Here is a 13,029-nt window from a genome sequence, read left to right as displayed (position 1 = left end):
TTACAAAGCTGTAGTGATCAAGACAGTATGGTACTGGCACAAAAACAGACACTCAGATCAATGGGACAGAACAGAGAACCCAGAAATGAACTCACAACTATAGGGTCAAGTAATCTTTGACAAAGCAGGAAAGAATATTCAATGGAAAAAAGTCTCTTCAACAAAGATGTTGGGAAAACTGGATGGCGATGTGAAGAATGAAACTGGACCCCTTTCTTACACCACATACAAAAATAAATTCAAAATGGATGAAAGACCTAAATGTGAGACAGAAAACCATCAAAATTCTAGAGGAAAACACAGCCAGCAACCTCTTTGTCCTCCATGTAGCAAGTTCTTACTAGACAAGTGGCCGGAGGCAAATAAAAGCAAACATGAGCTATTGTGACTTCATCAAGATAAAAATCTTCTGCACAGGGAAGGAAACAATCAACAAAACTCAAAGGTAACCTACCAAATGGGAGAAGATATTTGCAAATGATATATCAGATAAAGGGAAAGTATCTAAAATCTATCATGAACTTATCAAACTCAACACCCCAAAAAATAAATAGCCCAGTTAAGAAATGGGCAGAAGACATGAATAGACGCTTCCAAAGAAGACATCCAGATGGGTAACAGATACATGAAAACATGCTCAACATCACTCATCATCAGGGAAATACAAATCCAAACCACAATGAGATACCACCTCAGACCTGTCAGAATGGCTAAAATTAACAACTCAGGAAACAGGTGTTGACAAGGATGTGGAGAAAGGGGAACACTCTTACACTGTTGGTGGGAGTGCAAACCAGAGCAGCCCCTCTGAACACTATGTAGGTTCCTCAAAAAACTAAACAAGGAACTAGCCTACAATCCAGCAATTGCACTACTAGGTATTTCTGCAAAGGGTACAAAAGTACAGATTTGAAGGGTTACATGCACCCCAATGTTAATAGCAGTATTATCAACAATAGCCAAACAATGGGGAGAGCCCAAGTATCCATCAAATGATGAATGGATAAAGATGTGGTGTATATATACGTATATGTGTGTGTGTGTGTGTGTGTATATATACATATATACATACATATATATATATATATATATATATATGCATACACACAACAGAATATTACTCAACCATCAAAAAAGAATGAAATCTTGCCATTTGCAATGATGTGGATGGAGCTAGAATGCATTATGCTAAACGAAATAAGTCAATCAGAGAAAGACAAATACCATACGATTTCATTCATATGTAGAATTTAAGAAACAAAACAGATGAACATGGGAAGGGGGGAAAAAGAGGAGAGTTTGTTCACAGAGAACAAACTGAGGGTTGATGGAGGGAAGTGGGTGGGGGATGGGCTAGATGGAGGATGGGTACGAAGGAGGGAACTTGTGATGAGCACCGGGTGTTGGATGTAAGTAATGAATCAATGAATTCTAACCCTGAAACCAATATTGCACTGTATATGAACTAAAATTTAAATGAAAATTAAACAACAGAAGAATAAAATGGGTATTCAAAACAGCTTTAAAGGGAAAATAATTGTAATACCACCACAGAGTAAACAAGCTAGCACTGACAGATTTTAATTGCATACTGTATGAATCATAGGTGGGAAACTTTTAAAAGGCAAAAGGACTAACACTACCACTTCTAAAATAGATATAAAACACACGCTTGATGGGAAAATATTATTTTTAACTTTAAATTCACAAGAATTTAAAGGAGAAACACCTAGAAAATATATGGACCAAAACAAAAATGAGTCACAATTCATATTATCACTAACCTGTGAGTGCAGCCACTTTTGCAGCAACCTTTTCTGCAAAGCCAATTCTAGTATTTAAACCAGTACCAACAGCAGTGCCTCCAGCTGCGAGCTCATAGATTCTTGGCATGGCGGCTTTTATTCTCGTCATTGCATATTTCACTTGTTGAACATAACCACTAAATTCCTGAAAACAGAAGGAAAAGAAGGTGAGAATATAGAATTTCCTAATGGCTGACAAGTTACTCTGACTGCATGAAACAAGAATTCCTTTAAATATGTTTCAGCTACTAAGTTATGAGCTACCAAGTGGTATTTGTACTATTTTACTTCATATAATGAGCAAAGTATAAGGAAGAATGAGGATTTGTAAACCTATAAGGTGGGACGATGCCACTGAGGATGATATGTAGCCTGTTTATAATCTCCTCTTTTACTAGAAAGCAAAGAAAAACAACACAGAAAATCAGGCTTAAAAAGAACTTTAATACATTAAACTGTTGGTTCATTTGCAGGTGATTTCTTATTTTTTGGTGTATCCTAGACAACTCTCCCATGACAAATGGAAACAGACATTTTCTCCGAACAATTTCAGTTTAAAAACCTAACAGAGAACAGAAAGGTGCTTCACAAGGTCTCAAGAAGCTGAACGACTCACTGAACAGCACAAGCAGCACAAGAAGGTAACAGGTTAGAGTAAGATTATAGCTTCAGGATGCAATTTAATTCTGCTCTTAATGTCACACTGGTTCTCAAAATAGGACATACTTTAAAAAGGTAACCACAGAATTTCTTGTGTCTGAACACAGCAAGGCCCCTTTTAAGAATTATGCAGGGACACTGCTAGGAATTTACCCAAGGGATACAGGAGTACTGATGCATAGGGGCACTTGTACCCCAATGTTTATAGCAGCACTGTCAACAATAGCCAAATTATGGAAAGAGCCTAGATGTCCATCAACTGATGAATGGATAAAGAAATTGTGGTTTATATACACAATGGAATACTACGTGGCAATGAGAAAGAACGAAATATGGCCTTTTGTAGCAACGTGGATGGAACCGGAGAGTGTGATGCTAAGTAAATAAGCCATACAGAGAAAGACAGATACCGTATGTTTTCACTCTTATGTGGATCCTGAGAAACTTAACAGAAACCCATGGGGGAGGGGAAGGAAAAAAAAAAAAAAAAAAAAAAAAAAAAGAGGTTAGAGTGGAAGAGAGCCAAAGCATAAGAGACTCTTAAAAACTGAGAACAAACTGAGGGTTGATGGGGGGTGGGAGGGAGGGGAGGGTGGGTGATGCGTATTGAGGAAGGGCACCTTTTGGGATGAGCACTGGGTGTTGTACGGAAACCAATTTGACAATAAACTTCATATACTGAAAAAGAAAAAAAAAAAAGAATTATGCAGGGACAAAGGCATAAACCAGAACTCAGCTGAGCAAGCCAGGATGTATGGTTACAGTAGAGTTGTCTTTTTTTCTCCCTAAAAACACTGAAAAACCATGAATACTTTTGATTAGTATTAGGATATATTACTATTTGAAAAGAAAACATTTTAGGAGATATAACTCCTTTCAGGTAGACCTGATCCATCGATCCAGGATCACTAATACATACACTGGCTGGATTCACTTAAGAAGTCTATTTTTACTGGGGAAAACCTGCATAAACTCAAAAGACAGTTCCAATAAAAGCAAGTGTAAATGCTCTGGTAAGATAAAGTAGAAGAGAAAACGGTTTCTGACGTAACAGGGGGACTGATGATCTTACGGAGGAGGCTGGCACAGCCCAACCAGACTCTGGCATGGTGGTTTTCCCACACGGGACAAACAGAAAGGAAAACGTTAGAAACCAGGGGATCCTCCAGCTTCAGACACACACTGTTCCTCCGCGGGAACCACGCCTAGGGCTAAGAACCCACGACGCAAAGAGAAGACAGACCAAGCCTTCAGAGGCAGCTGAAGCCAGGGAGCTTGCTTCACTCCTAGCATCTGTATTCCAATTAATCATTTCATTTTCCCCACTCCTTCTGTAATGAGATTAAGCTAAGTAATCAAGCTTTTGCAGTGTTCATCCTAGTGAAACTACAAGTGAGAATCTTTTCAAGTAAGCAAGCAGCACACTCTCACCTCACCTCACCTCAATTTCTGCAACTCTATCACTTGATATGTGGTATATATAACCATCTTTTGGTATCAAATTTACGTATGCCCTATCTCCCAAACTAAACTATGAGAGAGTTTTACTATCAAAAACTATTATCCGTATTCCCGTCATTTCCTTCACGGTGCATGCCATTAGACATTCTTCAAGGCACCGATCAAGAAACACAAAAATACCTTCCGGTATTTGGGGGAAGAGAGTAATCCTCTTTCACATGTGGCCCAATACAATCTTACAGAGTCAGATATGCCGTGATTAATCAATTTAAAAGTAATTTTTATGGAGCCTACGAATCTAGAGTAAGAGACAAAAGGAGACAAGATAATTGATCCTGGTGAAGGTGAAGATGGGGATGATGGCAGCTAACACCTGCACGTGCTTATTACTGTGGTCCCCATGGTTCTAAGCACTTAGTGAACCAGTTCATTTGAACCTCACAACGACGCTATGATAGAGATAGCATTCTCCTCATTTTAAAGCTCAGAAAACTGAGGCACAGAAAAGCTAAGTAATTTTCCCAAGGTCCCACAGCTTGTACTCAGCAACGCTAAGCTCTTGACCAGGCCCGACTGCCCCCAGACCGGCTCAGTGCTCCTCCCTCAGAGGATGTCAGTAAAGCTACTGATTGGTTAATGCAGAGCAATCTGTGCCAGTGAACTCAACTGTGATGAACTTGGACCTCTGAACTAGTATGATTTGGAGGGTAATGTGTCGGCCATCTGCAGCAACCCCCAAATTGAATCAAATCCAATCACACTCCTATACCTGCCCAAGAGTGAGTGGAACAGCGTCCTGGGTGTGAGTGCGCCCAATTTTGATGATCTGGGCAAACTCTTTGGATTTGGCTTCGAGAGCATCATGCAGCTTCTGTAGCCCTGGCAGGAGCACCTCATGGACTTCTACAGCAGCAGCAATGTGCATCGCTGTGGGAAAGGTATCATTCGAACTCTGTTGGAAAAATACAAAAAATGCAAAATGTTAAATCAGAAGCAACAAAAAACACACTTGAATATCCCTATTAAACATCTCGCTAAATGATTACTCGAAACTCATGCATTTAGTGCTCAATTACATTTATGTGTGGCAAGTCAGAGGTCACTTGAGGTCAAATAAGAAGCAACCTGGTTTAACCAACTCAGGACTGGATTATATATGCAGCTTACTATCATATATTATTATTGTATCTGCTAATAAATGACAACAAAACCTAAAGTACAATTAACAACTGCATGTAAGGAGAGCAATAATAAAACATCCTACAGTTCTACAGTGCAAACAGTCCTTTACAAACATTTCTTCTTTCATTAAACTTGAGGAAAATTCTTATAAGATAGGTCAACACTTTAAAAACAGGAAGCCAAGCTCTCAAAGATACGTGACTTGCCAAAATATTTAGGAACTGGCAGAACTGGGACCTGACAAGGTAGTTCACACTCCACGCTCTGTAATCAACTGAAACCCCATACTTTTAAACTATTATGTTATTTAAAATGATACATTGTAACTTCTTACTATGGAAAATATCAAACCACTCACAAAAGTAGAGTGAATGGTATAATAAACACTCAAGTACCTACACCAAAACTCGAACAATTATCAGCACAAGCCAATCTTGCCTCACCTGTAGCTCTACCCAACACCTCCATCAGACCATACATACTGGATTATTCTCATGCAGACTTCAGACTGAAGTATATAAAAGTTTATATTTAATTGCAAGTAATAAGTTTGAAAAATTCTTCATACAATAAATTTATGTGAAAACACTTCCCCGTTAACATTTAAAAATATATTAAATAACACCTAGCACCAGATCTTGAGTTCTAAATATTTTCCAGTAAGATCCTCTGAGAGTTCCTTGGAAAAATGGGTGCTGACGGGGGCTAGGACAGGGAAAACACTGATGAGCATGGAACACCTAGTGGTATAAGAAAGCAAAGAACTGCTTTAAAAAAAAAAAAAAAAAAAGAAAGGAAAAAAAAAATGGATGGCACATCCAAAGGACACACAAATGTGGTGGCACATCCAAAGGACACAGGGCCAACCCAGAGGGCTTCCAAAGCTGGAACGATGTGAGCAACAACATAAGTAACAGTACTGGGTTAGGACCTTAGGAATAAAATAAATATTCGCGAATTAATGTCGATACACATCAACAGTTAAATAAATATGTAAGTGGGGGGGAGGGAGACAGAAGAGGACAAATCTTTACAGACAAGTTTCAATAAATACACGTAGAAGGACTGAGAGGAGTAGAAAATCACCACTAAAACGCCACAGTAGTAACTGCTATAGGCAAGATCCACATTGCATGCTAACACTGGTGGGCAAAAGTTTAAGGAGAAAGATGTTTGCAGTCTAAACATTACATATCAATTCTGTGTTGATTTTAAACATATGACCAAAAATTTCCTGATACTACTTCCTTTAGCAAGTGAAGCTTAAGTGCAATGCCTGAGCACAGGCAGACATCAGTGACTCACTTCCAACAGAAAATGGAAGGTGGAGAAGCCCTGCAGACCCCGCCTAACCAAGTGATTACAGTCAGCGTCACCAGTCCCAAGTCACAGGCCATCACATACCCCTGCCGTGAAGCAAGAAGAGCCCTTCACTTCTGAACAGTCTTGTCCAAATCCACAGTCTCTGTCCACTTATGAGAGAGCATCAAACAAACCCAAACTGAGGGACGTTCCACGAAATACCTGACCGCTACTTTCACAAGTGTCAAGGTGACAAAAGACAAACTGTCAAGAGACTGGAGTAGACTAAGAGAACATGACTAAATGCAATGTGTAGTCTGGACTGCATCTTGCAAGAAAACAAAAGATGTTGGTAGAAAACTAGGGAAATCCTAAAAACGTCTGTTTAGTTAATAGTATTGTATACCAATATTAATTTCATTGCGTGGTAAACATACCAGGGTTATAAAAAATGTTTAACATTAAGGGAAACCGAGAGAAGGGTATACAGGAACTCTTTGAGGTATCTTTGTAATTCTTTCAGAATTCTAAAATTACTTAAAAATAAAGAGTTTTTAAAAAATAAACCAAATAATGCGGCGCCCGGGTGGCTCAGTCAGTTAAGCCTCTGACTTCAGCTCAGGTCATGATCTCGCAGTCTGTGAGTTCAAGCTCTGCATCCGGGTCTGTGCTGACAGCTTGGAGTCTGGAGCCTGCTTCGGATTCTATGTCTCCCTTTCTCTCTGGCCCTCCCCTGCTCACACACTCTCTCTCTCTCTCTCAAATAGGACTACACATTAATAAATAAACAAACAAACCAAACAATACAAATATACATATACTAAATTCAGGTGTCCTAATAGGGATTTTTATGAAGTTTAAGGCATAGACCCAAGATTCTTAAAAGAAATAAGAACCCATGTAAGAAGTCCTTTCTACTAAAGAATATAAGCCTAGTGAAGCTTCTTTGCCAAAAAGCTAACGCCTGTTTTACAAGAATAATCTCAGGTATTCTTTTCAATTTATAACCAAGAAAAGAGGAGATGGTACACTGACCTGGCTTTTATTAACGTGATCATTGGGATGCACAGGTTTCTTGCTACCAAGTTCACCTCCCAGCATTTCAATTGCTCTATTGCTAATGACTTCATTTACATTCATATTTGTCTGGGTTCCTGATCCAGTCTGCCATACCACAAGTGGAAAATGATCATTTAATTTACCTTCAGCTACCTGCAGAAAAAGAAATTTAAGAAATGAATTTTTAAAAATAAGCAGTATTCAATATGCATGAAAACTACCGTAATCAACTACAAGTAAGTGATCGCCTATAAAGTGCTAATTAAAGATGCCCACTTCTCTCATATGCTACGTGATTTTCAGATGGTGCTGCACAGCTTGTGGTTGTCCAGGAAGTCCAAGCTTCAGGATCCCAGGTTCCAACCACTGCTACTTATAAAACGAAAATTTCACCTATTCTGAAAGATGCAATTTCATGGATTCCAAATGAAAACTGAATCAAAGCTATCTTTCTTCTGTATCTCCAACTGCCTCTTCTAATAACATCCAGATAGGGCCACCTGTAAAGGCTGGCACATGTGGTAAGTTTTTAGGTACACTGACTGCAGTGCTCAGCGGGAACGTCCAACAGATGTTACAGCTGGAGTCAGCATGATAATGAACGAATTACTTGAAAATGAGTTCGCTGATAGTTACTTCACTGCAGATGTCCAATGAGTAGCAACTGCCAAGTGCAGAGACATACACACAGTCCAGATCTGTCCCTGCTTCTGTCATATTTTTATGTGTCAGTTCTTGAATTATAAGCTCTCTAAGAGAGTTAGTGGTTAACTTCAGCTTCTAGAATGATTTTAGCTTGAAAAAAATCAGCATGCACCTTAGAAAATTAGCACCTTAAATAATTAGTTCATTTTAAAGTAAAACTTTTTTCCTAGTTATATAAAAATAATAGATGATCAGTGTGGAACATTTTGAGAAGTGAAAACGTTGTAAATTACAACAGCCCTACCCCTCAGGAACAGTGACTCTCGGCACACAATTACGATCATTAAATACATTTATTTAGGGGCATCTGAGAGGCTCAGTCGGCTAAGCGTCTGACTTTGGCTCAGGTCACGATCTCATGGTTCATGAGTTCAAGCCTCATGTCAGGCTCTGTGCTGATAGCTCAGAGCCTGGAGCCTGCTTCAGATTCTGGGTCTCCCTCTCTCTCTGCCCCTCCCCTGCTCATGCTCTCCCTCTCTCTCTCTCTCTTCTCTCTCAAAATAAATAAATATTAAAAAAATATTTTTTAATTTTTAAAAATAAATGAATACATATTTTGCTACTCTCCCCACCCCATACTTCTTTCATGCTAGGTGTATCCTAGAACATTCTTCAAGAAACCAATTTTCTATCGCTTCACAATATAACTTGTATAAGCATCTGTTATGGTCGGATACAGTCTAATTTGTTACTATCATAAATAGTACTGCAATGAACGCCACTATATACACAGCTTTTTAACTGTTATCTCTGACTATGTCCTTAAGATTACATGAAAAGTGGATTAGTGACATTACAATTCCATACATATCATCATCAAATAACCTACTAGTTTTAAAAGGAATCATGTATACATAAAATAAAAAGTCAAATCTGTAAGTTTAACACCGCCTCTTCAAGTTTTCTTTAAATTATATAAATTAAAAGGAAAAGTCAAGAGAATTAAAAAGGCATAAGATCATCCAGAAATTCTGCCACAATATTTTAAACACCATATTAATATTCATCCTAACCAAACAAGAAGGCTGCCACATTACCCTGAAATTCATTAACTCAGGAACTCAGTGGCCCTTTCCTCCGCCCGGGCCTGACAGCATCTCGTAAACGCAAGGGGCCTGATGCCACTGCGTAAACAGCACACTTATGGGCTCCTACCTCATCGGCTGCCTTCATTATCGCATTAGCAATCTTCGAATCAAGACCATAATCCTGGTTTACTTCAGCAGCCGCTCGCTTCAAGATTCCAAAAGCTTTAATAACTGGGATCTAAAATGAATCAGAAAAACATCTCAAATTATCAAGTTTTGTTTAGCATAAAAAATTAAGATTGATATTTTATGCAAGTGCAAAAACTAAGTAAACACTAACTGAAGCAACACTACAGTAACATAGGATTACAGACAGATAGGCGTGGAATGGACCAAGATTCACCATGTACCTGTTTAGGGAACCACACAAAAGCAAGTATGTTGACTCGTTTTACACATGTGTGTATTCCCTCCACACAAACACCAATGTACCTACCACTCATTCTACTTTTTTATAATATGTTACAATGTATATGTGTTTATATACATAAAAACAAACGGTGCTCAATCATTTCACCAGCAAGCACCATTATTTTCCCTCACTGGATCTCATACCACATCATTATTTTTCTTTTTTCTCTTTAAAAGCAATAAAAATAAAAATAATATTTAACTGCCAATAAGTTTTGAATAACCAGTTATTAAATGGGTATCATTTCATCCCAAAGTCAAAAAGCATGATATTCTAGTTATTGAGGGCTTGACACTCTGTAAGTCATTGAATATTTCTTCAAGCCCAGGGTACTACACGCTGATACATCTAACTGAATTTCAAACCCTTTCAGTTTGCAGATCTTTTCACTTCCAGCTCGGAATCACCTCACCAAATTTAAAGGGATGAAACTGAGTAACTTTTGATGACGTTTTAATGAAATGATATCTGGTTTTTGTAAGATGAAAGAATTATGTGTTCTTGCCAAAATTAATAGTGCAGATGGTAGTCTGGATTCCATACCAGCTTTGAAGGGAGAGAGAGTGCAAGCAAGAAAGGAAGGGTGGGGAAAAGAGGAAGGAATAGCACAATGGAAGCTACAGTCCTCAAGGGAAATCAAGGTGAAAAAAAAACAAAGAAAAGGAAGGAACAGGACACGTTAAACCTGGGCCAAAGAGAGGATACACTGAGGGGCAAACTGAAAAGGAAATAACTAAAGAGTTTTTCTATTTTGAATTCAAAGAAACTAAAATGAAAACATTTGAAGTGTTCTACCCAAATGAGATAGAGACAAATGGCACATAGGATTCGAAACTTAAAAACTTTAAACATGAAACAGATGCGGGACACCTGGGCGGCTCAGTTTGTTAAGCATCTGACTCTCATTTTGGCTCAGGTCATGATCTCATGGTTCGTGGGATCGAGCCCCCTGCATCAAGCTCTGCACTGACAGTGCAAAGCCTGCTTGGGATTCTCTCTCTCTTACTGTCTCTCTGTCCCTCCCCTGTTCATGCATGTGCTCTAATAAACCTAATAAAAAAAATTAAAAAAAAAAAAACATGAAACAGATGGGAATTGAAATTTCTACAGGAGCACACTGGTGGTGGCTTAAGCTACTGCCAGAGTCCTAAGTGGCAGCCTGTCAGCTCTGGCCATCCAAATGAAGTGACTCACCCCAGTGTCTACAGACTCGTAAAAATGAAAGAGGGTCACAGCAGAGTTTCACTGAACACTACTACAATCAAATGGTAAAAGGACACTGGGGAGAAAAGAAGGGTCTCATTATTCTTAATTGACTCACATTGGAAGTTCATAATCTTTTTTGGTTTTGTTTTCCGTTGGACCTCAGGAGCAAAGGGCTGGGTTTACTCATACTACTCAGGTCAGGGCACATCATCGCCTGCTTTATATTTTTAAAAGTTCAGGATCTTAACGGAGATGAAACAAAACGTGACAAAACAGATACCCCACAAGTCCACCTTTTACAGACGTGTCATGTGCATAGCTGCCCAGTCTCTGGAGTAGCAGCGGCAATCACACCCCCCAGAACCCCATCCCTCGCCGCCTGAAGCAGGACCATTAAGAAGTGACATGCTTACTCCTACCAACGCTGATTAGGACTGACCTCCTTACTCCCAAGAGTTGAACTAGATGAGGATATTTTAGGATCAGCTGCTACCCTCTGTCGCCTAACCACGTCGCCTGACCCGAGTTTACCTCATCACCAAGACAGCGGTCAGTGACAATGACAAAAAAAGATTTTCCTGAAAGAAGAGTCAACTGCAGCCACTTGTAAAATCGTATAAGCCCGTCAAAGATTCAGTCGTAAAGGCTTAGGAATGGGTTGAAGTTCCATATGGAAGTTAAAATTATTGTATGATACAAGTGTACTTAGAAGACAGCTATTAAACCATATCTCACCGGAGAAGGCCGGCTACTCCTAGGCTCCTATCCTACCCTGCGCTGTGGCACCGACTAGTGCTCACAGTGCACATGGGCTCCAGCAGCACAGGTAATCTACTCCTTCAGTTCTTTTCACACTCTGACATCTCTGAAACCAAGGCACATCAATGACACGTCACAGCTCTGACAGCCTTTCTCTTCTGGGGCTACATAACGGTGTACCTTCTAACTGACGTCATCTTAAAGTTAACGAAACATGGTAGAAAGTTTTCTAATCAATCATTCGTGTAGCAATGAACATATACTTATGTATTACCTATTATATGCCAGATATGGTTAAGAAGAATATTTTTATGTATTTGTGTATGCTTTCCTAGAAACTGCAACCAAGAAAGATAGAAAATATAATATTGAAGAAAAATGTTTTCTTTTAAACCAGGTTAAAAAATTAAGTATTGAAACTAAAAATGTTTAAACTGTAAAATTCTAGTAAAAATCTGAATAATCCCAGCAAGAATAAAAAGACAAGTCACTGAGTTCTATCAAATAAAACTCTAAAATATTCAAAGTCACAGCTCAAAATAATAGTATTAAAGTTCAAAAAGCTCTTTGATATTTTAAAGAGAAATATCTTACTATTCACAAAGCCAGTTACATAATAACTTCATGTTTTAACTCTGTAAAATATTTATTTATAAAGTGACTCATTTGAATAAAGCCAATACTTCCACAAAACCACTTACTGGCATGCGCTCCGTCACACCTCCAATTTTAAAGTTCATCGTGGATCTCACAGTCTGGGCGCCATAATACTTATCATTTGGGACCTTGAGTTCACCAAAAGTATCAAACTCTATCCGAAAGGAATTTTGGCTTGCCTAAAGAGAAAAATAAGACGCTATTATAGCTTAAAAAGAAACCGAGTATCAAAGCAATAACACCTTGTCAGCTGTAAGGGGAAAGAAACCTTAGTAAGTACCATAAAGACCAAAAAAATCCCATTGGATTCTCATTCTACCACCCAGTTCTTTTCTTGAGAATTTTTTTGTCATTTTTTTTTTTTCAATTTGGATACAGTTGACACCCACAATGTCACATTAGTTTCAGGTGTCCAACATGATGACTCCACAACTCCATGTCCATGCTGTGCCCGCCACAGTACAGCTACCCTCTATCACCACACAACACTGTTACAATACCATGGACTATTGCCTTATGCCGTACCTTTTATTCTGGTGATTTATTCATTCCATACCTGAAAACCTGTACCTTCACCCATTTTGCCCACCTCCCCCATCCCCCACCTCTTTGGCAACCAGCAGTTGGTGCTCTATATTTATGGGTCTGATTCTGCTTTGTGTTTATTCCTTTGTTTTTAAAATTCCTCATAGAAGTGAAATCATATGGTATTTGTCTTTCTCTGACTTATTTC

At 38.8% G+C, this 13,029-nt stretch overlaps 1 protein-coding gene across 1 annotated transcript in view; it reads right to left on the bottom strand.

Moving 5' to 3' along the window:
• FH (fumarate hydratase) overlaps positions 1–13,029 on the bottom strand; it is a 36,499-nt gene that overhangs the window by 11,035 nt on the left and 12,435 nt on the right. Inside the window, exons 2-6 of the mRNA XM_060643374.3 lie at positions 12,341–12,475; positions 9,330–9,440; positions 7,446–7,622; positions 4,696–4,878; positions 1,785–1,950 (exon numbers count right to left, since the gene is read on the bottom strand). Coding sequence (XP_060499357.2) covers positions 1,785–1,950; positions 4,696–4,878; positions 7,446–7,622; positions 9,330–9,440; positions 12,341–12,475 — 772 coding nt within the window. The remainder of the gene's footprint in view (positions 1–1,784; positions 1,951–4,695; positions 4,879–7,445; positions 7,623–9,329; positions 9,441–12,340; positions 12,476–13,029) is intronic.

The sequence above is a fragment of the Panthera onca genome, chromosome F1, assembly GCF_046562875.1.
Source record: "Panthera onca isolate mPanOnc1 chromosome F1, mPanOnc1 haplotype 2, whole genome shotgun sequence".
In the NCBI taxonomy this organism is placed as follows: domain Eukaryota; kingdom Metazoa; phylum Chordata; class Mammalia; order Carnivora; family Felidae; genus Panthera; species Panthera onca.
The sequence above is the reverse complement of the archived record's forward strand: the minus strand, read 5'-3'. Positions and strand labels throughout refer to the sequence as shown.